Source organism: Notothenia rossii (genome assembly GCF_949606895.1).
Source record: "Notothenia rossii genome assembly, chromosome: 7".
NCBI lineage: Eukaryota > Metazoa > Chordata > Actinopteri > Perciformes > Nototheniidae > Notothenia > Notothenia rossii.
In genome coordinates this window covers 83,168,338-83,194,783 of record NC_136905.1, presented here as the reverse complement: position 1 = coordinate 83,194,783, position 26,446 = coordinate 83,168,338, and the positions used below count along the sequence as shown (strand labels likewise).

Below are 26,446 nucleotides of genomic sequence, written 5' to 3'. Positions count from 1 at the left end.
GATGGGCGTGTCTGAGAGCTTGGGGATTTTTTGCGAGCAACGCGACCAACAACCAATCACATGAATCTCCCGCCCCGACATACAAAGCAATAGCAATGTTTAAACGAAGTAAACTCCGGTTTGTATCCCGGTAAATAGTTCTGGTCGTAAAGAACCGGGTGATTTGCTACCGTAATTTCTCGTTTTGAATATGAGGAAATGAACTGCGGTCTGGTTCTCCCAGCTTACACGCGGTTTGATTGGCTAGCGCTTGTACTGTCAGATTTGCATAAACGGGATTTGATTGGCTGACGCTTCCAGCTCAGCTTCAAAAGTTGAACATTGCTCAACTTTTGAATCCTGGAAATCCTGGAAATCCTGGAAATCTTCGCTTTGCTTCCCCACAATGCAGTTCGGCGAAAAGCGAGGCAAAGTGACGTCACCCCCATTCAAAGCCAATGGGCAGAGAAGCGTTGGAAGATTTTTTTAAAGCTGCTGTGTGGACGGGGCGTTAACGTGCGCTGAGGCTGCGTGATACTCTGGTCTCTCCGTGTCTCTACCTGTTGCTCTGTGGCAGCGAGCTCGTGCAGCAGAGCTTCATGTTTCCTCAGCTGCGACGTCACTCCTCTCAAATCCTTCGCCACGTCGTCAGGGATGCTCTTCCGTCGCTCCTACAGAGAAAAGAGCGGGATGAAGGTTAATGAATCTAACGTGTCTGATTCAATGTTTGTGATGAACTGACAGATAACTGCTGTACCTGGATGAGAGTCAGAGCGTCGCTCAGGTCTTGGTAAAAGCGGTGACATTCCTCGGCTCTCTGCAGCTGATCCTGTCGCTCCGTGGCAACTGCCTTCAAATCTTCCCAGCATGCACTGCAAACAAGCAGAGGTGGGAAGTAGTGGAGTATGAATACTTCGTTACTGTACTTAAGTACATTTCTGGTATCAGTACTTTACTCCACTACTTATTTTTCTGACGACTTTTTACTTTCTACTTCTAACATGTTGAACTCAAATACCTGTAATTTCTACTTCTTACATGTTGAACTCAAATACCTGTAATTTCTACTTCTTACATGTTGAACACAAATACCTGAACTTTCTACTTCTTACATGTTGAACTCAAATACCTGTACTTTCTACTTCTTACATGTTGAACACAAATACCTGTACTTTCTAATTCTTACATGTTGAACTCAAATACCTGTACTTTCTACTTCTTACATGTTGAACTCAAATACCTGTACTTTCTACTTCTTACATGTTGAACTCAAATACCTGTACTTTCTACTTCTTACATGTTGAACACAAATACCTGTACTTTCTACTTCTTACATGTTGAACTCAAATACCTGTACTTTCTACTTCTTACATGTTGAACTCAAATACCTGTACTTTCTACTTCTTACATGTTGAACATAAATACCTGTACTTTCTACTTCTTACATGTTGAACTCAAATACCTGTACTTTCTACTTCTTACATGTTGAACTCAAATACCTGAACTTTCTACTTCTTACATGTTGAACTCAAATACCTGTACTTTCTACTTCTTACATGTTGAACACAAATACCTGTACTTTCTACTTCTTACATGTTGAACTCAAATACCTGTACTTTCTACTTCTTACATGTTGAACTCAAATACCTGTACTTTCTACTTCTTACATGTTGAACACAAATACCTGTACTTTCTAATTCTTACATGTTGAACTCAAATACCTTTACTTTCTACTTCTTACATGTTGAACACAAATACCTGTACTTTCTACTTCTTACATGTTGAACTCAAATACCTGTACTTTCTACTTCTTACATGTTGAACTCAAATACCTGTACTTTCTACTTCTTACATGTTGAACATAAATACCTGTACTTTCTACTTCTTACATGTTGAACTCAAATACCTGTACTTTCTACTTCTTACATGTTGAACTCAAATACCTGTACTTTCTACTTCTTACATGTTGAACCCAAATACCTGTACTTTCTACTTCTTACATGTTGAACATAAATACCTGTACTTTCTACTTCTCACATGTTGAACTCAAATACCTGTACTTTCTACTTCTTACATGTTGAACTCAAATACCTGTACTTTCTACTTCTTAAATGTTGAACTCAAATACCTGTACTTTCTACTTCTTACATGTTGAACACAAATACCTGTACTTTCTACTTCTTACATGTTGAACACAAATACCTGTACTTTCTACTTCTCTCATTTTCCAAACAGGCTGGTTCCTTTAGTCTGAATGTGTGTTTGGTGGCGTGATCATTATTATTTAGAGTCATTGCGTGCCTATTGATTTGAACACGATCCGTGTATCCATCATTTCCTGGTCTTCTCTAAAGAAGAGGGACCAATGGAAACGTTGTCATGTTGCCGTTGGTCACCATGGAAACATTCATTAGCTAACAATGACATTATTGTTCTATTAATATAAAGGGAGGTCAGGTACTCTTTAAAACAGCTGCTAGTTATGGGTACTTTTTACTGAAGTACATTTCAAAGTTCTTTACTTTCACTTGAGTAAAGAAGTTTAGTCAGTACTTCTACTTTCACCATTTTTAAACACGAGTATCAGTACTTCTACTTGAGTAAAGGATGTGTGTACTTTTGCCATCTCTGCAAACAAACCACACAAAGTGAAGGGACGACATGTATCCTGATATTTGTGACTAAGCCGTGCTTCGCGCTGTAGTGGGAGTGTGTGTGTACCTGAGCTGCTGCTGTGTGTCTCTGACTGCAGAGCTCTGGGGGTGTTTGCTGAGGATCAGTCCAGCAGCCAGATCGCTGCAGCTCTGCAGTCTCTCCTCTCCGACCTCCAGCTGCTTCAGGAAACCTTCAAACTTCCCGCGGAGTAACTGAAACGCCCGTCACAAACACAGAAACTCTAACATATGTCACACTGCACTGTCACTTGTATTCCTGTACCTTTGCTATTCATGTTTCAATATCTTTGCTTTGAATTTGCGTTTTTAAATGCCATTTTATAATATGTTGCTTAATATTCTTATGGCGCTTTTCCACTGCAGGGCCTCGCTCGGCTTGGTACGGTATGGCAAGGCCTCGTTAAGCCTCGTTAAGCCTTGTTAGGCCTCGTTAAGCCTCGTTAGGCCTCGTTAGGCCAGGCTCACTTTATGCTGCGTTTCCATTACAGTTTAGGAACTGGGGCGGTAACTATAGTAACGCAGTGTAGGCGGAGCCGTGACCTCATCTTCAATGCAAAACACAAAAAAAACATCAGCCGTTAGCTGTTAGCCCTCAGAGCTCACAGCTCCTCATATCTGTTCAGAAACTAGACAAAAGTTAAACAAGTCCAAACCACAGACTGTCTGTGTCATGGAGAACACAGTCGCTGGTTTATTTATGTCTGTAGGCCGTTGTTGTGAGTGTGGACGGTCGGAGCGTATACTGCGTTAGCTTAGCCGATCTCCATTCAGACAACTCACATTTAAAAAGGTGTTTCGCCTGCCGTCTGTCTGCAGACTGGTCAAAGCATTCATTCATGGTTTGTACTAACCGGTATCAGTATGTTGTTACTTCGGCATCATTTAGAAACGTATTACAATTAAATCACGGTCAAATATGTTCATCTTGTTGTAGCTGCCAGCGATTCTCTCTCTAGTTTAGCATATTCAGCGGTTGTCGGCCCGGAAAGAACCTCGATTTTGGAGAGCCAGAAAACTGAAAAAGTACCCGCTAGCCGGAACTACGCCAAGTGGAAACGCAACCAAAAACGGGCACGGCACGCTTAAACCGCGCTCAGCCCTGTAGTGGAAATGCGCCATAAATGTCTTTCATTTTTGTGAAGCACTTTGCCTCGTGTTGAAAGGTGCTATGTAAATAAATTTGCAGAACATCCTTACCCTTAAGGTCCATTATCCACATGACTCAGGATTTAAATGTGACTGTCTGCCTTTAAACAGAACTTAACCATGTTCATGACTCATACAATATTGCTCATATAAATGTTTTTTTTAGATCAGAAGAAGATGGTTTTAACAGCTGTTGTTTAAGATTAATTAAATGTATGATGGTAGTTGTTCGTAAACATGGTAATTGAAAATAATACCATTACCATGAATAGATACTACAGTATGTAGTTAAGCTGAACAGTCCTAGATCTGTGAAGCCATACATAACTTAGCTTGAAACGATTAACACATCAAGTAGATACAAAATGTGGAAGTCAATTGCAATATTTCACAAAGCCAAGAACATCCTGTGCTATTTAAAGACATAACTTGTACTTGAATGAATATGTAGCTGGACAGCTTTGTCCGTTCGGTAGCTCGTTGTGTTAACAAAGTATTTTAGTGCAGATTCCTGTTAATGAGAGATCACCTGGATGTGTTGGTAGTCGTTCCCGAGGTCCTGAGACTCAGCTGTCAGTCTCTGCTCGTTCATCCAGTCCTCTAACTCTGAACACTCTCGTGAGAACTCGTGGAGATGCAGGACTTCCTTTAACCTCTGACCCCTGAAGGGAGGAACGTGAGGTGGAAGGGTCAGGTGCTTATTCAGGTAATTAAAAAACAAACCCCTGAGAGACACTACATACTGACTCTTTAAAGTAGAGACTGATATACACCTGAACATCAGCAGGAGAGGACTCTTTAAAGTAGAGACACTACATACTGATATACACCTGAACATCAGCAGGAGAGGACTCTTTAAAGTAGAGACACTACATACTGATATACACCTGAACATCAGCAGGAGAGGACTCTTTAAAGTAGAGACACTACATACTGATATACACCTGAACATCAGCAGGAGAGGACTCTTTAAAGTAGAGACACTACATACTGATATACACCTGGACATCAGCAGGAGAGGACTCTTTAAAGTAGAGACACTACATACTGATATACACCTGAACATCAGCAGGAGAGGACTCTTTAAAGTAGAGACACTACATGCTGATATACACCTGAACATCAGCAGGAGAGGACTCTTTAAAGTAAAGTAGAGATACTACATACTGATATACACCTGAACATCAGCAGGAGAGGACTCTTTAAAGTAGAGACACTACATACTGATATACACCTGAACATCAGCAGGAGAGGACTCTTTAAAGTAGAGACACTACATACTGATATACACCTGAACATCAGCAGGAGAGGACTCTTTAAAGTAGAGACACTACATACTGATATACACCTGAACATCAGCAGGAGAGGACTCTTTAAAGTAGAGACACTACATACTGATATACACCTGGACATCAGCAGGAGAGGACTCTTTAAAGTAGAGACACTACATACTGATATACACCTGAACATCAGCAGGAGAGGACTCTTTAAAGTAGAGACACTACATACTGATATACACCTGAACATCAGCAGGAGAGGACTCTTTAAAGTAGAGACACTACATACTGATATACACCTGAACATCAGCAGGAGAGGACTCTTTAAAGTAGAGACACTATATACTGATATACACCTGAACATCAGCAGGAGAGGACTCTTTAAAGTAGAGACACTACATACTGATATACACCTGAACATCAGCAGGAGAGGACTCTTTAAAGTAGAGACACTACATACTGATATACACCTGGACATCAGCAGGAGAGGACTCTTTAAAGTAGAGACACTACATACTGATATACACCTGAACATCAGCAGGAGAGGACTCTTTAAAGTAGAGACACTACATACTGATATACACCTGAACATCAGCAGGAGAGGACTCTTTAAAGTAGAGACACTACATACTGATATACACCTGAACATCAGCAGGAGAGGACTCTTTAAAGTAGAGACACTACATACTGATATACACCTGAACATCAGCAGGAGAGGACTCTTTAAAGTAGAGACACTATATACTGATATACACCTGAACATCAGCAGGAGAGGACTCTTTAAAGTAGAGACACTACATACTGATATACACCTGAACATCAGCAGGAGAGGACTCTTTAAAGTAGAGACACTACATACTGATATACACCTGAACATCAGCAGGGGAGGACTCTTTAAAGTAGAGACACTACATACTCAAATGTACTTATTCACCATGCTAAGTGTTCAAGTTGTAGTAAAGTAATATGTCAGAGTTTACCTGAGAGCCGCCTGGTGCTGCAGCTGCTGGTTCAGGCTTCTGAGGCGACTGTAAGGCCGGCTGAGCTCCTCGAGGCTCCAGTTCTGCTCCGCCTGGTCCACCTCGTCTCCTAACTCCTCCACCTCCACTTCCAGCACCTCCAGCTGGCCCTCCAACACCTGCAGCAGCCGGGGAATCATCAGAACACAAATGTCCGGTTCCTTGCTCAAGGGCACCACGGCAGGGCCAAGGAGGTGAACTGGGGACCTCTCCAAGTAGCAGTCCACACTCCATATCTTAAGTCTGTACGGTTTAAATTGTGCTTCCTCTACTTGTAAGTATCTGCCTGGGTCCGCTGAAGGACTTCCACGGGGGAAAGATCTAAAGTCCTCTTTCGTTTTGGCTAACGACAGACCTCTCAGAGTGAGTGTGGTACCTTGTGTTTGGTGAGGAGACTCTGTGTTCCCAGCTCATCTTTTCCGTAGTCATCGGTGTTCACTAGAGTGAGAGACTCAGTCAGCCTGGACTCCAGCTCTGAGCAGTCCAACAGCAGCTGAAAAGAGAAAATTAATCTCAAAACACTTCCAACACAAAACAGTTTCTCAAATGTATAATAATAGTCACATCTCTAACGGCCCGTCCACACAGCAGCGTTGGAAGCTTCTTCCACCGAACTGCATTGTGGGAAGCAGAGCGGAGCTTTCCTGGCGTTTCAGGCTGTAAAAGTTGAGCAATGTTCAACTTTTGAAGCCTCGGCAGAAGCGTCAGCCAATCGAATCATATGCCAGTACAAGCTCTAGCCAATCAAACCGCTGCTTGTGTGTCATGGGCGGGAGATTCATGTGATTGGTTGTTGGTCAAGCTTCAGACACGCCCACCTCCAAGCTTTTTCCAAAGCCGCTGTGTGGACAGGCCGTAAGTGTCCACTCACCTGTTCTCTGGTGATGGCTTTGCTCAGGTGAGATGCTCTCCTGCTGCACGCCTCCTCTAGCTCCTCCCACTCTGCACTCAGGTGCGTGCATCTGCAAAAAACAAGAATAACTGTAAATGCATTAAAGGAAAACTACAATTCTGACATGTCACAATCAACCCTGAAATAAAACAACTGTACCTCTGGAGCACTTCATCCCCATCTGATTTACTGGATTGGGCCAGGCTCCGCCCCTTCTCCAGGACGTGGTTCAGGTGTTTCCGATGGGCGTTCACTTCTGCCTGCAACTCCTAAGTGAAGAAATCATGCTTTAGCTGACATTTGTAAGATGTCAAAAAAAAATCTAAATTATCACTTATTCCAGAAAAAAATAACTTTTGTTCAGAAAGTGAATTTGGTAATCAGAATTTCATAACTCTGAGTAAAAAGTCAAATGTTGTCTTTTTATCATAATTCTGAATTAATTCGAAATTCTGAAAAACTTGAATTTCTGTTTTTTTTATTGGAGAAAAATGTCAACATTTGAATGACTTTTTAGTCATAATAATAAAAAAGTCTAATTCTGACATTTTTTTTTTATTACATTTTTTTTTTTTCTAAATGTTGTATTTTTTCCATAATTCTGAAAACCGTCAAAATTCTGATTTTTTTCTCATAACTAAAACAAAACCCTCGCTTGAAGTGAATTCGGGGAGAAAAGTCAAAATTCTGTTTTTAAAAAATCAAAATGTTGATTCTTTTATTCTGAGAAATAAGTAAAAATTGGGGGAAAAATATTCAGAGAAATAAAAAAATACAACTATTTTCATCTAGTTTGGGTAAATATTCTAGTTTCTGACCATTTTGAAAATTCAAAGGAAAAAAATCAAATTGCTGACTTTCAGAAATCTGAGGGAAAAAAATTCTGAAATGTTCAAAAAAACTCACTTTTGGTCAGAAAGTGAACTCAGCGAGAAAAGTAAAAAATTCTGAGTTTTTTTCTAAATTCTGAGTTTCTTTCTAAATTCTGAGAAAAAAGTTAAAATTGCTGACTTTTTCAGAAATCGGGGGAAAAAAATAAAATATTCTACCTAAATAAAATAAATAAAATCACACCATTATCATTTTGATTTATTTTCCAATGAAAATGATGATGCAAAACTGATTCATCCTTCCTATATAGTAATGGCAATATTAATCGCAATTAGTGATTTATCCCAACTCGTGCCGCTATTGTCGAAAAGCTGTCTTTGTGATGAAGTGATCTACCTTGTGTTTCTGCATCAGGCTGATGGCTCCGGCCAGAGACTTGTCGTATCCCGTGGATCCAGAGGCAGGGACGTGTTCAGAGATCCAGCTGAGCTCCAGATCCACGTCGTGATAAAACCCAAACAGAAAGACTGACGCCTCCAGCTGAGCCCGACGCCGGTCCAGAGGCTTCTGGAGAGACTTGAACCTGTGGAATGAAGATTTCAAAATCAACATCATCTCTGGACCTCTGCATCACTCTCAGTTTTTAAGAAATGCCACAACGCATTTTATTGACTGTCCTTTACTTTATTTATTTTTCATCCAACCTTTTATGCTGTTAAAGGTGGGGTAGGTAAGAATGGACAAACCAGCTCGAGTGCGCTAGGATTTGAAAATGCACAACCGAAAAAAATCTGCCCCTTCCTTCAGACTTCCTCACAGAGCCCCTCCTCCAACACACACGAACGCCAGTGTTTCCCCTATATACAAATAGTGGCGGCGCAGAGCCGCTGCTGAAATATGCGCGCCGCTGCTAGGGGGCGCCAGCCAGGGGGCGCCAGCCAGGGGGGCACCAGCCAAGGGGCGCCAGCCAGGGGGTGCCAGCCAGGTACCCAAAAACTTTTTTTAATTAAAATAATAATAATCCTTTTTCATTTGTGATTGTTTGTTATGTGGATTTGTAGTATTTGTGTTACTGTATGTTCAATAAAGGTGTATTTTTTTTTTTCAAGCTGCCTGGTACGTCCACGGCAGCTTGATTTTGGGTGTTTGTTTTAGTTGAGCTTCTACAAGTATAAATATATTATATAATAAAGATAATTTGATCAAACTTGGGTGAGGCAGTGCCAGTAGAGGGCGCTAAACTTCCCTCTCCCCGGCCACATCAACTAGCTCTCACTGGGAGATACCCAGGCTCTCCCAGGCCAGCGTGGAGATGGACTCCTTCCACCTGGTCCTGGTAAAACTCTACCGAAGTCCTTCAAAGTCAGTACGATTCATCCTCTGGGGACCATGAAAGTGAGATTATCCAGAGTGTACTCACAGAGTTAGGTAGGTTTCCGTCTCCTTCAGGATCCTCTGGGAGTCAAAGTGGTTTGAGGCGAGATGTTTGGCTCTGCTAACGATGGAGTTGATCTTCTCCGCCAGCTCCTTGGCCTCCTGCTCCAGCTGCTGATGCTCCTACACACACACACACACACACACACACACACACACACACACACACACACACACACACACACACACACACACACACACACACACACACACACACACACACACACACACACACACACACAGGGTTAGTCTCCAAATAACACCTTTAGGCGTTAAACATGTAAGTCAGAGTTTAACTAACCTTCAGAAGCTGTCGGCTGGAGCGAAGGTCGTGACCTTTGGCGGCGTTGTTCAGCATCCACTGGATCGCCTCAATCTTCAGCTTGGCATCCTGGGAAAAGAAGAAGGAACGTGAAGACATAAAAATGGCCGAAAATGAGTTTCTTTTCAGCCTCCAGCAGTGAATCATCCGTCAGTGTTTTACCTGCAGGAGCTCCATCAGCTGCTCCTGCTGTCCCGCCTGTCTCAGTTTGTCTCCTCTGTCGGCCATCTTGTCCTGAAGTCTCCTCCAGCGGCTGCTGAGCTGCGTCGACTTCCTGCTGATGCTCTGACTGTTGCTGTGCTCTTCAGAAAGCATCTCCTGCCCCAGCTGAACATGGGCAAGAAAAAGTATGTGAGCCCTTTGGAATTGCCTGGTTTTATGAATGTTATTTTTTATTATCTGCAGTGTTTCCCATACATTGATTTATTTGTGGCGGGCCGCCAAAATTAAATATCGTCCGCCACAAATGGATCTCATAACATTTTTTTTTTATTATTATTATTATTATTATTATTATTTATTTTATTTTATTTATTTTTTGTGTTGGTAGTCTAATGGATAGTGAGGTGGGCTGATGATCGTAAGATTGCGAGTTCAAATCCTGCCTGGAACACCACTACTAGTGTGCCCTTGAGCAAGGCACTTAGCCCTCGGTTACTCCAGGGAGAATGTCCCTGTAATTGGTCATTGTCAGTCGCTTTGGAATAAGGCGTCTGCTAAATGCCTAAATTGTAAATGATATTTCTGGGAGAATAAACCCCACAGATCCTCAACTCACTCCGGTGTGTTTCACTCATTAACAACGCAACACAGAGCAACAAGAACGTTGGGGGGGGGGGGGTGCGGTGCGGTGCCCCCACACATAGAATCAAATTCTGTGGGAAACACTGTGATATTCATCTAAGTCCAGATTTTAGACATTTAATGACCATTTAATGCATAAACTCAGAGAGCTGGTTTCTTTAAACCAGGGGTCTCCAACCTTTTTCTAACCGGGAGCTACTTTTGAAAAAAGAAAGTGGCCAAGAGCTACTCATGTTATTTTATATAGATTTCAGTGCACATATCACATTCGTGACTCAAGAGCAGAAACATTAACATTAACATGAATAAACTTGACTTTCTCATGAAGAGAAAAAAAGACAAATAATCACCATGCAATACTGAGTTCTGCTTTAACATCAATAACTACAGTAAACAGTTTTACAGATAAGAGTGCAAAGTTCCTAATTGTAATAATAACATTTCTAGCTCTATAATTTAAATTATTTCAAGCATTTCACAAATTTGTAAAAGGGGAATATGGCTTGTGCTTTTCTCAACTTGCATCAAGCAAACATATGTCTTCAAACATTCAGTCTGTCACTGCATTGTTGTCTTTCTCCTGACTCAGCTAATGTGACACCTGGCACTGCATAGCATCCACCAGAGCACTGTACTGGGGTGTGTATCCTGACAAATTCACTCTGATTGAGTCATTGAGGTGTTCATCAGTAAGTCTTGTCCTGAATTTGGATTTGATAAAGTTCATATCAGAGAATGCTGATTCACAGCGATATGTTGACCCAAATAAGCAGGACAGTTTCAGTGCAGCAGTTTGAATGTTTTTGAATTTCTCTGGGTCCAATAGCTTCCAGAAATCTTTGTCCATCTGATGTGCTTTCAGCTGAATGTCATTCTGGAGATTGATTATCTCCAGCTCCAACTCTGAAGCACTGAGACTGAAAAGGCTGGCCAGTTGCTCAGACATGTCAGTAACATCCACGATGTTGAATGGGTTAGCAAGGAAACTTGCACAGGGCTCAAGCTGTTTAAAGTCAAGAAACCTGTCCTCAAATTCCTGCCCAAGCTTAGTTAAGCAGTCACAGTACTTTGATAAGTCAAGAAAGCCAGCAGCAGCTTTATTCTCCTGCAGTACTTTTTGAACAGAGGGGAAATGATGCAATTTATTTCCCTTTACTTGCTGGAGATATAGACACAGATTTGCTTTAAAGGCCTTTACAGCACTAATCATGTCACATACTGTTTTGCCATTGCCTTGTAGCTGGAGGTTAAGCTGGTTTAATTTTCCTGTCAGATCAGTCAAAAAGGCCAGGTCAAGTACCCAACCAGCATCAGATAAGATGGAGGTGTCCTCCCCCCTCTCTTCCATGAAGAGCTTTACCTCATTCAGCAAGGAGAGGAAGCGCTGTAGGATTTTCCCTCTACTCAACCACCTCACCTCAGCATGGAGAAGGAGATCTCCATATTCAGCTGACAGTTCCTCAAGAAAAACTTTGAAGCTCCTGTGTTGCTTTGCCTTCGCTCGGATAGAGTTTATTATTTGTATCACAGGTTTCATGACGTGATTGAAGTCCATAACTTTGGCACAAAGTGCTTCTTGGTGAATGATGCAATGGTAACTCAGGAAACGTGGGAAATATGGATCTGACTTACAATTTGCGATAAAACCGTTGTGGCGACCTCTCATAGCCGGGGCTCCATCAGTTGTTATGGATACAAGCTTCTCCATTTGCACGCCTTTATTTATGAAATAATTCTTAATAGAATTATACACGTCCACACCTCTTGTTGTTGTTTTGAGTGGAAGCAGTGTCAGAAATTCCTCTTTCGCCGTAAAATCCTCAAACACCATCCGGATGAACACAGACAGCTGAGCTGTGTCGCTCGCATCCACCGACTCGTCGCACTGTATGGAGAACCACTTGCACCTGAACATGTCCCGCTCCAACTGTCCCATGGCATCCACTGACAGCGCCGACACTCTCCTCGCCACAGTGTTGTTTCCCAGTTGCACATCGTCAATGGCAGACATTATCTCCGACTTGCTCTTGTGGTCTCTGAACAAAGTCTCTGCCATAACAGACATCGCTCCCTTAAGAACACCGCCATCAGTGAAAGCTTTTTTGTTCTTTGCCAAATACTGAGCGACTCGGAACGATGCTTCTGTGGCTAGGCTAGCTTTCTTGGCAGGCTTCGTGAACAATGACTGCTGCCTTTGTAGCGTAGCTTTTAATTGTTGTACCTTCTCAACGCGAAGGCAACTGCCGGCGGGATACTCCTTTGAAAAGTTTTCGTGAAGTTTTGTGAAGTGCCGCTCGACATTTCCCTTCTTCCCCACTGCAACACTCGAGCCACAAATTAAACACACACACTTGTCTTTGATGCTCGTAAATAAAAATTCATGTTCCCACTCGTCATGAAAGTAGTATATTTTAGATTTCTTCTTTGACGGACCTTCCTCAGTTGTCATGACTGCATCTTACATCTCTTTTTCTCTATCTTTCTTACTCTCAAAATATACTACATAAATAAATATGTCTCAACATGTCAACTGCACTTTAGCGCCCTCTGGTGAGCTACTCGGAAAACCTCCGCGAGCTACTGGTAGCTCGCGATCGACGTGTTGGCAACCCCTGCTTTAAACAGACTCAAAGTGACTCTAGTGGCGCGTTTCCACTGCAGCGCGGAGCTCGCTTTAAGCGTGCCGAGCCCGTGCGGGGCCCGCTTTTGGTTGTGTTTCCACTTGGCCTAGTACCGGCTAGCGGGTCCTAATTCACAGTTTTTCTGGCCCCATAAAATCGTGGTTCTAGGGCCAGGAACAACCAGGCTGAGTCGGGCTGAGTATGCTAAACTAGAGAGAGAATCGCTGGCAAGGGGGCTACAACTACAACAAGATGAACATATTTGACCCTGATTTAATTGTAATACACGTTTCAAAATGATGCCGAAGTAACAACATACTGATACCGGTTAGTAAAAACCATGAATTAATGCTTTGACCAGTCTGCAGACAGACTGCAGGCGAAACATCTTTTAAAATGCGTGTTTTCTGAATGGAGATCGGCTAAGCTAACGCAGTATATGCTCCGACCGTCCACACTCACAACAACGGCCTACAGACAGAAATAAACCAGCGACTGTATTCTCCATGACACAGACAGTCTGTGGTTTGGACTTGTTTAACTTCTGTCTAGTTTTTGAACAGATATGAGGAGCTGTGAGCTCTGAGTGCTAACAGCTAACGGCTGTGTTGTTTTTCTGGGTCTCTCATTGAAGATGACGTCACGGCTCCGCCTACACTGCGTTACTATAGGTACTGCCCCAGTTCCTAAACTGTAATGGAAATGCGCCAAAAAGTGAGCCAGTCCTAACGAGGCCTAGCCATACCGAGCGAGGCCGAGAGAGGACATGTAGTGGAAATGCGCCATATATGACCTTGAAGCAGAACACTGGCTGTAAATGCTTTGGCTAACTTGCTGTAAGACTGTGTTGTGATTGATGTGTGTTTTAAAATGGTCTGTAACGTATCGTCCACACGGTTCCGTCGCGTTGAAGCTTGCCGGTGGGCGTGTCTGTCGTGGACCAACAACCAATCACATTAATCTCCCGCCCCGGACACACAAGCACTCGGTTTGATTGGCTAGAGCTTGTACTGGAATATGATTTGATTGGCAGGCGCTTCTGTCGACACCTGAAAAGTTGAACTTTTCTCAACTTCAGCGCGAGCAGTGTTCATTTCGTCAACGAAAACTATGACGAAAAATGTTCGTCAACGACCTTTTTTACATGACTAAGACGAGACGATGACTAGCTAAAAATAGATTATTCATAACGAAAACTATGACGAAATGTATATTTAGTTTTCGTTGACGAGACGAGACGGGACTAAGGTGTTAATGGTGGACTATCGGACATTCAAAAGGCAGCATATTTTCCCCCAAGTGTCCGTCTTGTCTGTCAAAATGCATCTTACGTTTCTAACTTGCAATATCATTATTTCCGCTCTCTTCACTCCAGAAGAGCGATCTCCCTGTGTCTCTCTGTGTGCGGGGGGCGGGGCCTAACAGACATGCTGCAGCGGACACAGAGATCTGCCGGGGACGGAGCGTTCGGAGAGTATGGAGACACATTTTGACTAAAAGTTGACTAAAACTTTTAGAGTTTTCGTCGACTAAAACTAGACTAAAACTACGAAGGATAGGAATGACTAAAATGTGACTAAAGCTAATAACCATTTTCGTCTCAAGACTAAGACTAAATCGAAAACACCTGCCAAAATTAACACTGAGCGCGAGCAACGGAGGCAAAGGAACCACAATGCAGTTCGGCAAAGCGTGACGTCAAACCCATTCAAAGTGAAGGGGAAGCGTCTCCTTTGAAGCACGCGACGGAACCGTGTGGACGTACCGTAACTGTGCTGTTATCATTCCTGAGCCAGGACTCTCTTTAAGAATAGCTTTGTAATCTCAATGAGACCTATCCTGGTTAAACAAAGGTAAAATAAATAAAACAAGGAAATTCCACCTGCTATTATGCCGCTTGTACATGCATCATTAAAGCTTTGTTTACGCAATGTGAGCTGGAGACTGGGAACCAATGAGCGTCCGTTTACCTGCACCAGTGTGTCCAGCCACACCTGGTTTGCCTGCATCTCTTTCTCCGCCGCCTCGTGTCTCTTCAGCTTCCGCAAGATGTTGGTCGGGTCGCGGTACGACTCGTCCTCCGCCACCTTAAACTTCTCCTCCATCCACAGCAGCAGCTCGTCTGCGTCTCTCTGGAACTCCTGTGGGATGAATCAATCAATGAGAGAAGCGAACTACATTTGGACAGGAATTAGATGTTTGAGTCCCACTTAGCTCCAACGTACTGTGTGTGATCTAGCATCTGATTGTTTTTAAGTGAAACTCTTAATGCTGCTTTTCTTTAATTGTTTTTTCGTTTTTGTTACAATAATGAACAGACAAACAATATGAAAGCAGACAGGGTCATCCTGGGTAAAAATAAGTGCTTACTATGTTGTAATACATATTATATATAATATACATACAATACGTACTAGGGATGCCAATGATTATTCGATTATTCGAATTTTCGTTACAGTCTCCATAATCGAATATTATTTTTAAAAACCGATTTAATTTATATATATTTTTATTATTATTTATTTATGTTTTTTTTTTTTTTTCTGGCTTAGTTTCAACCAAAATATAGACTAATGCTAATAATAGTAATAGTATAATTGTAAATGGCCATTGGTCACACCACCAGTTTGTTTTAATGTGAACTTGGAGGAAGCCTGCGTGCAGAGCAGACTGCTGCTGCAGCGCTACACACCGACCCCGCCCCCGCCCCCCCTCTCCCTCACACGTGCCGCTAAAGATGAACAAAGCGGCAGGTAAAAAGAATTCCTCCTCGTGGAACTATTTGAACTTACAAGTCCAAAGGAAGTTCAATGAAACAAACAACGGAATTCCTTTTGTCTGAGTTTTTTTTTTTTTCTCTCCCGCGGGGAGAATCGATTATTATTCGCCAGGGCTGCCGAATAATCAATTTTGATCATGGTCAGTTTCTGGCAACCCTAATACATACTTGCACACACATCTATATAATCGTATACCCATGTATCTCCTTAGAGGCTCCATCAGTATGTGGATACGTGGCTGCTGACTCTCTTTAATGGCCATGGTGCTATAACTTTATAAAAAACAATACCTGATATTTCTTTGAGGCCAGCAGCAGACTCCTCCTCTGACAGCTGCTCTCCTTCAGCTTCCTGTTGGCCTTCTGGAGGCTCCTGCTCCTCTCCTTGATGCTTCAAGATAAACTCAGTATTATCAGAAAACAGTCACACACACACACACATGGGAAAATACTGAGAAGTGTTATTGTTGTTTAGAGAAAGCTTGCCATAATCAGGACTTTTACAAAACTACCGTAATTTCCGGACTATAAGGCGCACCTGAATATAAGCCGCAGCAGCTAAATTGAATGATGTGTACATATATAAGCCGCACTGGACTATAAGCCGCAGGTGTTTTAATGTTTCATTACCATATGTAAGGGTTCGTGCACAGAGGGGATTGTCGGGAAAGAGATGGCTGTTTGAGGAAGCTCCCATTTATTAACATTTCAACAAACAAGTTGCATATTTGCATAACGTATTCAAGTGTTAGCATTTAGTGCAATAGTAGCTACAGAACATGTGCTGTGTAAACTGTACTGTATCACATAGCGTTTCAGACACACACACTTTTCAACTTTCAAACTTAAACGGTGCGCTCCCAGCGCACGTACCGGCAGTGATCTACAGCAGTGGTTTTCAACCAGTGGTACGGGGACAAACTGTCTCGCTCTCGTAATGTCTGTCTGTCTTGCTCTCGTACCACTCTCGGTTCCACTTTTACTTTTGCGCGCTACCTGTCTCACTCTTTTCCGGCCTCCAGCTTTTCCTGCTGAAGCCCGCCGCTTAAAGGTGGGGGGCGCGGACCGGCCATAGAGCCCATAGAGTTAAAGGTGGTGGACTGTAACCTGTAACATCCATAGATTTAGGAGGTCCCCTAGTGGCCGTTAGCTGTAACAATCCATAGATTAGCCGCACCGTTATATAAACCGCAGGGTCGAAAAATGGGGGAAAAGGCGCGGCTTATAGTCCGAAAATTACGCTACATATTATTATACGTCTGGACGCTGTTGTTTCTGTTGTTGTTTCTGTTGTTGTTTCTGTTGTTGTTTCTGTTGTTGTTTCTGTTGTTGTTTCTGTTGTTGTTTCTGTTGTGTTCTCTTACTGTTTGGCAGCGTAGTGTTGCTGGTCGATGAGCTCTTGGCTGCGTTCAGTGAAATGATCCACTCGTTGGTCCAAAGCCTTCAAGAGACCCTCCAGTTCCTCCTGTCGGCCCAGCAGACTGTGCACACCGTCCACTGAGTCCTGCAGCAATACACAGACAGACATAATCCAAATACCACAAATTAAGACAAGAAACAAGGTAACAGACATCTAAGGTGGGATGTAACTCTGTATTGAGTGGGGGATTGACTGGTGCACAAAAGAATGCTTTAGTCTCCCATTAGATGGCAATCATTTACTTGCTGTTCAGAAGTTGGTTGAGACAAAGTTAATTAGTGATTACGAAGATTTGCTAGCGTGAACTGTGGACTCGCCGGAGCCTCGCAGCGGGGGTAATACGCAGGCTACTGTCCCCGCAGCTGCTGCCTCTCTGTTGGACTCCGGTACTGCTCACGAGACGTTTCTCAGTGAAACATTCGGGGCTTTTCAGAAAAGATCCGCGGCTTGAGCCCAAGTAGCCCCCCCCCTAGCGCCACCACTGGTCCACGCGCCTCGAAAGAACAAGGGGGCGGAAAAATATTTCTTGGATTTGCCCTTTGACAGATATATTAAATGTGGTCTTTTCAGGATAGAAGATGTTCCACCATTACATCTAAGTATTTATATCAAAGAACCTGCTTGTTCTGTGTGTCTTCCTTTAATATCTCAATGCACTGTAGATATATATTTATGATATAATATAAAACCGGCATGTGTAGCGCCTCCTCACCCCGACGTCCTGCACCCTCAGTCGGGCTTCGTGTCCGGACAGCGTCGCCTCGATCCGGTCTCCTTCCTGGTTCAGCCTCTGGAGCTCCACCCCCTGCTCCAAGCGCTCCTTCCTATTGGCCCACAGCTTGTCCAGCCTAGACCAATCAGCTCTGAGCTTGTCCAGGGTTTGCTGGACGTCGACGTCTCCCGCCTTCCCATTGGACGAGCCCTGCTGGAGAGATTTCCCCAACTTCTCCATCTCTTTTAACCTGAGAGAACAAAAAATAAGGTGGATTAATTCATTTGCAGCGACACATATTATTAATATATCACATATTGCAAATGAACTAAGCCTAAAAACATCTTTGTCATTCTTCAAAGTTAAATGTTATTATATATAGAGGGGGAGGGAGGGGAGGGAGTTCAGCCTCCTGACAGCCTGGTGGAAAAAACTGTTCTTTAGTCCTGACACACACACACACACACACACACACACACACACACACACACACACACACACACACACACACACACACACACACACACACAAATCCAGCACCAGACACTGTATTGTGTATTGTGTATATATATATATATATATATATATATATAGGTATATACATATTTGTATACTGTATATATTTGTATTTTGTATTTTGTATTGTGGGAAACGGTATTTCGATCTCTCTGTCCGTACACACAAACTGGAAGATTGACCATAAAGTTCACTTTGACCATATTGCACGTGACAGCGTTGTCCAGGTGGTGTTTACCTGCGCCTCTGCTCCTCCATCTCCAGCTGGAGATCCTGGTGTTGCTCCAGCAGGGCGAGGGCGGAGGCGACGTCTGTGGCCGTCTCGTCCTGAAGGAGGCGCTCCTGGACGGATTGGGTCCAGCGCTGCAGCTCCTTGGACTCCTGCTGGAAGCTCTGCAGCCTCCGAGCCTCCTCCAGCAGCCGCTGTCTGTCTGCAGCCTGGCGCTTCAACTGGACCACAGGGAGACGGTGTGAACAGAGAGAGCTTTTCTTCTTGTATTTTATTTATCCATCCCGTTTTATTATATTTTAGCTTGGTTTATTTGTTTTATCCTGGCTCTTTAATAAATGTTTTAAATATTGTGTTTCTATACATCTATATCTTAATGCTATTAAAGTTTTTGTCAAGGTAAGGAAAGGTATGTTTATTTATAAAGCACATTTTCAGACACAATTCAAAGTGCTTTGTATCAACATTAACACTTAATAAGAAGACAACAGAAAGGAACACAATAAATAAACAGATTTATAAAAACCATGCATAAACAACATTGTAGACACAGTATGTTAAAAGACTTCAGAGCAAGCAGCTGAAAAAAGTAATGTTTTTAGCCTCGACTTAAAAGAACTCAGCGTCGGTGAAGACCTCAGGTTTTCTGGAAGTTTGTTGGAAGCACTTTGATTTGCTTCATGTGAAACGTGCTTCATAAATAAATGTGACGTGTCTGGTGTGAACTCTAATCGTAGGTTTTCAGTTCGTACATGTGTAGCCTCAGGCAGACATTTATCAAAGAATATCTTAAGAGTCTGTGATGAAGGAAACCATCGAACCTGATTGAGCAGAACCTCCAGACTCCGGACCTCCTCTGCGATCGCTGCGCTCTCCTCTGGACTGCAGTCCTGCTTCCTGTCATACAGGAAATACACATCATGGGCTAGAACATGATGGGGGGTCAAACTCAATTTCATCACGGACTACATTAGCATTATGGTTGCACTCAAAGGGCTGGTTGTAACTTTAAGAATATAAAAAGATACATTTATAAATATATAATATATTAAGGGTGTAACGATATCCGTATTCGTCACGGTTCGGAAGTCACGGTTCGGCACATGCAGGCTCCTCTACCTCGACAATGTATAATTTACATTTTTCATCTTGCTCAGACGTCACTGATTGGGTGACAGCCTAACGATGATTTGGACTTTATTGATCCCCAAAAACAGAAGCCACAGATTTGCTATTGTTGCAGTTTAGTTGTGTTTATATCCTACATTTGATTTGTAAGCATCTAATGCTTCACCGAACACAGGAGGGGGCTTGGCTGTCTCCAAATAAATACGGCTAACTTTAATTCTCCCCAAGTATATGGAGGCTGAAGCTGAACTTTCAGCTTGGGGGCCCCCTAGTGGCCGAGGGGGCCCTATGCATCTGCACAGTCCGCCTATAGGAAGGAACGGCCCTGGTCATAACTACACTGTAGCTATGCACCAATGACAATGAAAGCCTTGAAATCCTGAAATCTAAACTTCTTGACTTTCATCTCTCTCTGACCGTACATCTTGGCGACGCTCTTCAGATAAGCGATCTTGGCCTCGAGGGTCTGGATGTCTCTGAGGGTCTGACTCTGGGTCTTCTCCTCGCTCAGCAGAGTGAAGGAGCTGCAGCCCAGGTCCACGGTGCCGAGCCCGGACAGCTGGCCCTGAAGCTGAACTTTCGCCTCCTCGCAGCTCAGCAGGAACGACTTCACGTCCGCCGTGCTCAGCAGCTCGTGGCCTTTCTCGTCCTTCAGCTGCTGGATCCGATCCCACCTGCAGACACAAGAAGAAGAAGAAGAAGAATTGGGAGGATGAACCCCTCTTTAATGGTCACACATGCAGAGCACACAGTGACATTTGTTCTCTGCTTTAACCCATCCTAGTACCAGCAGCAGTGGGCAGAGGGACGGGAGATTAAATACAGATCAACTCGGAATGTCCTCAATTTTATTGTTCAAATAATTTTTAGTCGCTTCCATCACTAATTGTTTTAAACGTAGTTTTTATGTCAGTATCGGCAACTGGTTTGCCTACTGTTTTACCCATCCGTGGAGCCGTTACACACACTCAATATTTTCTCAGCAGCAGCACCGCCGATTTCTCGTCCCTGAGACAGACGGCCACTGGGCTCATAGGGAGGGGGGTGCAGGAGCTCCAACAAGCCGTTTAGGACAGAGAGTGAATACACATACTATACAGAGATGCTGGATGAGAAACCAATGAGTTTGGAACGTTGAACAATGTAAATCTATTCTAGTAGACCTCAACAATGGAATTATGATCAGTAGAAATGGCCATGACATGGGACCTTTAAACAAAATATGAAAGACATGAGGGAGAAAATATGTAAAATATTGTATTTAGTATTATAGATATACTATAAAGTAAATTAATAAATACGATTATTGAAAAATGTATAAATAACAGTAAATAAATTCACAAATAAGTACAAATAAATACATGAAAAATACAAATAAATGAAAATATAAAAAAAAAATTTATAGAATCATTAATAATAAAAAAATATGTGCAAATGTGTATTTTCAAGGTGGGAATACTAAAATGATTCAGAAGGAGTGGGGTAATGTGGATCTCTCTACTGCAGGGGTTCCCAAAGTGGGGGTCGCGAGAAGATTACCAAATAAAAATGAAAAAAAAAAAATGTATTAAAAAAAAAATGTGATTAATTTTTTTAACAATTTTTTTTTTAAACGACTATTAATAATAACGTTGGCATAGACATTTTCAGGGGCGGACTAGCCATCTGTATAATTCCCCCGCAACGAGGCTCTGTACCCTAGTAGCCCCGCCTTTGGATCCTTTGTTACACGTTAGTTTTTAGTTCAGGACGCGTCAGTGTTTACCTGCTGGAGACCCTCCTCTGCGTGCTCTGGATCTCTCTCTGTTTGCTGTGTCGACTCTTCACCAGCTCCTCCGCCATGTTGATGATGTCATCCAACTGGCCCCGCCCACTCACCAGCTCGGTCAGGAAGTTCTGAAGAAAGTCAAATCTTAGATGTTAATATTGTACGAAAGGAACTGCTGGTTTAAGTTGATGTGGTATTTTCAAAAGAATTCAGTCCAGTCGGGTCTTTAACTTTTAAAAACTATTGATCAGTAAGTGTTTTTTAATTCAAGTCTAATATCCAAAAAGCTATATTCCAGGTGTTATTTAAAATATAGAAGAAGTGTCCTGGCTTATCTGCTTTTGATGACCAGTTAAAATGAAACATGTTTTTAATTTCTGTGCAGAAGCTAGGTAATCTGAGGGGAACATGCAGAGATATTTACGTTTGCTATATTAGATGAGATCCTTCTTTCTTTGAGATGTCCCCAACATGTTATATTCACTAAATCAATGAGCATGATTTTAAAGACTTTAAAATAATGACATCTTCACCTCGAATTTAGCCTGAACCACTACCAGGTTGTCTGCGTCGGAGCTGAAGGTGTTCAGGATGTTCTCCTTGTCCTCCATCCACGACTCAAACTCCTGGCAGCTGTTGTAGAAACGATGAAGACGCAGCGTCTCCTGCAGACTCCTCGTCTTCGACTGCAAACAAAAGATGGGGGAACGTAATCAACAATACAGTAAGAAAGCTTTTATGTGTGCAGCTCCTCTTGCAGTCTTCAAAAAGATTTGAAACTGAGCAAATTGGTTCCACTGCCTGTTTGTAAAGCTCGGATACGTGCAATGATACTTGATACTGTTGGTACTTGTCAATGTCTTTAGATATTAGGGCTGTGCATCTTCACTGGTCTCACGATTCGATTATCCTGTCACCGATTCCATTCGATATCACGATGCATCCTCAATTTGCTATATTACTGCACATGGCTTCTTTTTCATCAATGATTACATGCAGTAAATATGAACTCTCTTTTTATTATTTAGAAAGTGCTTCAGAAATTAATAACATAAATGTCTTGACATTAATTTATAAACCAAAGTAAATGAATTGTATCGGTCTAGCCTCCCTATATCCGTGTGTGAAGTTGTTCCGTCCTCAAAAACAAAAAAATAATGCTTCTGCAGTCTAGCTTCAGCTTCTAGCTACAGTCTTCTGTTAAAGAAAGGGCACTGAATGTCACACACAGGACTTGAGTCTGAACACAGCAGACAACAGGAGTATTTACAACAGCATTATAAAAACTAAAATAGTGCATGTGGGTGCACACGTACATTCTCTGTCTTACTGTTACAGAAACAGCATGATTGTAGGAGATGAAGTTAGCTTCATTATATCTCAGTGATTAAGTGAATAATAAAGTTTCTATCAGGTCACTATCAGCCTGTCACTCATTATTTTCAGGGAGGGGGCGGGGCTAGGAGGAACAGAGGGGGCGGGGCTTGGAGGAACAGAGGAGACGGTGATCGCGGAAGCTTTTTTCCTCCTGACTTCACAAACTTTACACACGTATATATCGTCTGAAAATAGCTAGAGGACATTCATACTCTGCAATCCAAGACTTCATTAAATCCACCAAAAACTCCAGTGTAATCAAACTACATTTCCCAGCAGCCCTCTCACCTTCACCAGGTTGTACAGGGAGTTGTAGTCTTTGTCCAGGCCGGCCTGTGTGCTCTCCACAGTGTCTCTCTGGTACTGAGCGTCTGGCAGCCATGTTGTTTGTATCTCAGTGGTGCCGCGACGTATCGAGCGTCTGCGTCTCGGACGACTCAACTTCCTGTTCGGGCTCTCTTGCTCGCCATTGGTTGAGATGGGCTCAGAGGGGGGAGGAGCCTGAGCAGAAAGAGGAATAAAGAGGATAATTTGACTCGTACTCACTTAAAGTTCCCCCATGATACTGTGTTTCATCAATATATCACAGGTCTCAGATATATACAGAGCCTGTCTCTGATAGGCTGAAACACCAAACAGATCATTGCAGCATTACCCATAATCCCCTCTGTTTCAGCCCTGTTTCCAAAGTGCTGATTCTCTGTCTGTTACTTTAGCTTAAAATAAGGAGCCCCTCCCCACGCCCCTCTGAGAGACATTTGGTTACAAAGAACTCAATGGAGCTCTAGGAGGAGATTCAGGTGATAAGGGGGGGGGGGGGTTACCTTGGTTGCTCATTGGCTAATGGTTACTGAAGACAAAACATCGTTATGACATCATCAAGTGGCCAAAATCTGATCAGCTCATTTTCAGACAGGTTTTTATAGAAATGGATCAAAAAGAGAGAGAATCTTTGTTCCTGAAACTTTCAGAGTCTCTTTCCACAGAGGGGACACATGTTGATGTAGAAGAGACATGGAGAAGAGGGGACACATGTTGATGTAGAAGAGACATGAAGAAGAGGGGACACATGTTGATGTAGAAGAGACATGAAGAAGAGGGGACACATGTTGATGTAGAAGAGACATGAAGAAGAGGGGACACATGTTGATGTAGAAGAGACATGAAGAAGAGGGGACACATGTTGATGTAGAAGAGACCTGGAGCAGAGGGGACACATGTTGATGTAGAAGAGACATGAAGAAGAGGGGACACATGTTGATGTAGAAGAGACATGAAGAAGAGGGGACACATGTTGATGTAGAAGAGACATGAAGAAGAGGGGACACATGTTGATGTAGAAGAGACATGAAGAAGAGGGGACACATGTTGATGTAGAAGAGACATGAAGAAGAGGGGACACATGTTGATGTAGAAGAGACATGGAGAAGAGGGGACACATGTTGATGTAGAAGAGACATGGAGAAAAGGGGACACATGTTGATGTAGAAGAGACATGAGGAAGAGGGGACACATGTTGATGTAGAAGAGACATGAGGAAGAGGGGACACATGTTGATGTAGAAGAGACATGAAGAAGAGGGGACACATGTTGATGTAGAAGAGACATGAAGAAGAGGGGACACATGTTGATGTAGAAGAGACATGGGGAAGAGGGGACACATGTTGATGTAGAAGAGACATGAAGAAGAGGGGACACATGTTGATGAAGAAGAGACATTAAGAAGAGGGGACACATGTTGATGTAGAGGAGACATGGAGAAAAGGGGACACATGTTGATGTAGAAGAGACATGAAGAAGAGGGGACACATGTTGATGTAGAAGAGACATGAAGAAGAGGGGACACATGTTGATGTAGAAGAGACATGAGGAAGAGGGGACACATGTTGATGTAGAAGAGACATGAGGAAGAGGGGACACATGTTGATGTAGAAGAGACATGAGGAAGAGGGGACACATGTTGATGTAGAAGAGACATGAAGAAGAGGGGACACATGTTGATGTAGAAGAGACATGAAGAAGAGGGGACACATGTTGATGTAGAAGAGACATGAAGAAGAGGGGACACATGTTGATGTAGAAGAGACATGGAGAAGAGGGGACACATGTTGATGTAGAAGAGACATGGAGAAAAGGGGACACATGTTGATGTAGAAGAGACATGAGGAAGAGGGGACACATGTTGATGTAGAAGAGACATGGAGAAGAGGGGACACATGTCTAAGGGGTGGGTGATGTACAGGTTATAGATTGTACCGTGGCAGGCAGCAGGCTGAGGTAGGTTTTGGGGATGAGCTGCTGGTTTCCTCGACTGTCTTTGGCCAGAACTCGGTCTCCATCCGGCTCAGTGCCGACGATGCTTACTATCTCATTACGATCCCACGGAAACTGACCTGAAATCAGTTCAGATAAACAGACAATGTTGGACAACTGTCTGCCTTTAATAGTCTATCATCAAGTGTAAACACATTAGCTTCTTTTTTTTTTACTGGAAGTTATTTAAATGTAAGAATGTATAATAAGAAAACGAAATAGACAAAAGATATTTCTATATATGTAAAAGGCAATCAGAGTATAAGACTATATGCTTTAAATGATTATATGATCATTTGACACGACAACCTTCATACCTCTGCTGTATTTGAAGCGGACCTTGGCCTTGCTGTCCTCGCTCTGAGGGTCTCCGGTTCCCTTCCCTCTCCTCACAGCAGGCTGAGGTGACGTCACCTTTCCTCCATCCTCCTCGTCTCCTGAGGAGTCGCTGTACTGGATCATCTTACTCTGCTGAGGCTCCGCCTACACAGGAAGAGAGTTGGCATTGATCTGTTTACTTTCAGTTCTATTTTGAATTATCACAGTCTGTCGGTTTCCTGAAAGGTGTTGACCCCCTGTGTGTCATGTCTGTATTTGTTTCATGTCTGTGTTTTCCCTCCACTGTGATTATCTGATTCTGTTCACCTGGTGTCTTTGTGTTTTCTATTATATTCTATTTTATTGTATTGTACTATTGTATCTGTTTTATTGTGTTGCACTGTTGGAGGAACCTGTGGGAGACTATGTAGCATGTGAGCTGTGTACCATGTGAGCTGTGTACCATGTGAGCTATGTACCATGTGAGCTATGTACCATGTGAGCTATGTACCATGTGAGCTATGCACCATGTGAGCTATGTGAGCTATGTACCATGTGAGCTATGTACCATGTGAGCTGTGTACCATGTGAGCTATGTACCATGTGAGCTATGTACCATGTGAGCTGTGTACCATGTGAGCTGTGTACCATGTGAGCTATGTACCATGTGAGCTATGTACCATGTGAGCTATGTACCATGTGAGCTGTGTACCATGTGAGCTATGTACCATGTGAGCTATGTACCATGTGAGCTATGTACCATGTGAGCTATGCACCATGTGAGCTATGTGAGCTATGTACCATGTGAGCTATGTACCATGTGAGCTGTGTACCATGTGAGCTATGCACCATGTGAGCTATGCATCATGTGAGCTGTGTACCATGT

The 26,446-nt window shown here is 42.8% G+C and overlaps 1 protein-coding gene across 1 annotated transcript in view; it reads right to left on the bottom strand.

The window, feature by feature from the left end:
- Positions 1–26,446, bottom strand: part of sptbn5 (spectrin, beta, non-erythrocytic 5) — a gene marked incomplete at its 3' end in the record, with an annotated part of 89,304 nt that overhangs the window by 34,947 nt on the left and 27,911 nt on the right. Inside the window, exons 18-41 of the mRNA XM_079692876.1 lie at positions 25,560–25,725; positions 25,186–25,322; positions 23,218–23,430; positions 22,086–22,238; positions 21,550–21,680; positions 20,207–20,458; positions 19,478–19,553; positions 18,666–18,877; positions 17,912–18,161; positions 17,144–17,283; positions 16,071–16,170; positions 14,971–15,141; positions 9,738–9,902; positions 9,555–9,644; positions 9,240–9,376; positions 8,216–8,402; positions 7,148–7,257; positions 6,968–7,058; positions 6,473–6,589; positions 6,058–6,215; positions 4,330–4,462; positions 2,701–2,846; positions 737–851; positions 540–650 (exon numbers count right to left, since the gene is read on the bottom strand). Coding sequence (XP_079549002.1) covers positions 540–650; positions 737–851; positions 2,701–2,846; positions 4,330–4,462; positions 6,058–6,215; positions 6,473–6,589; positions 6,968–7,058; positions 7,148–7,257; positions 8,216–8,402; positions 9,240–9,376; positions 9,555–9,644; positions 9,738–9,902; positions 14,971–15,141; positions 16,071–16,170; positions 17,144–17,283; positions 17,912–18,161; positions 18,666–18,877; positions 19,478–19,553; positions 20,207–20,458; positions 21,550–21,680; positions 22,086–22,238; positions 23,218–23,430; positions 25,186–25,322; positions 25,560–25,725 — 3,561 coding nt within the window. The remainder of the gene's footprint in view (positions 1–539; positions 651–736; positions 852–2,700; positions 2,847–4,329; positions 4,463–6,057; positions 6,216–6,472; positions 6,590–6,967; positions 7,059–7,147; positions 7,258–8,215; positions 8,403–9,239; positions 9,377–9,554; positions 9,645–9,737; positions 9,903–14,970; positions 15,142–16,070; positions 16,171–17,143; positions 17,284–17,911; positions 18,162–18,665; positions 18,878–19,477; positions 19,554–20,206; positions 20,459–21,549; positions 21,681–22,085; positions 22,239–23,217; positions 23,431–25,185; positions 25,323–25,559; positions 25,726–26,446) is intronic.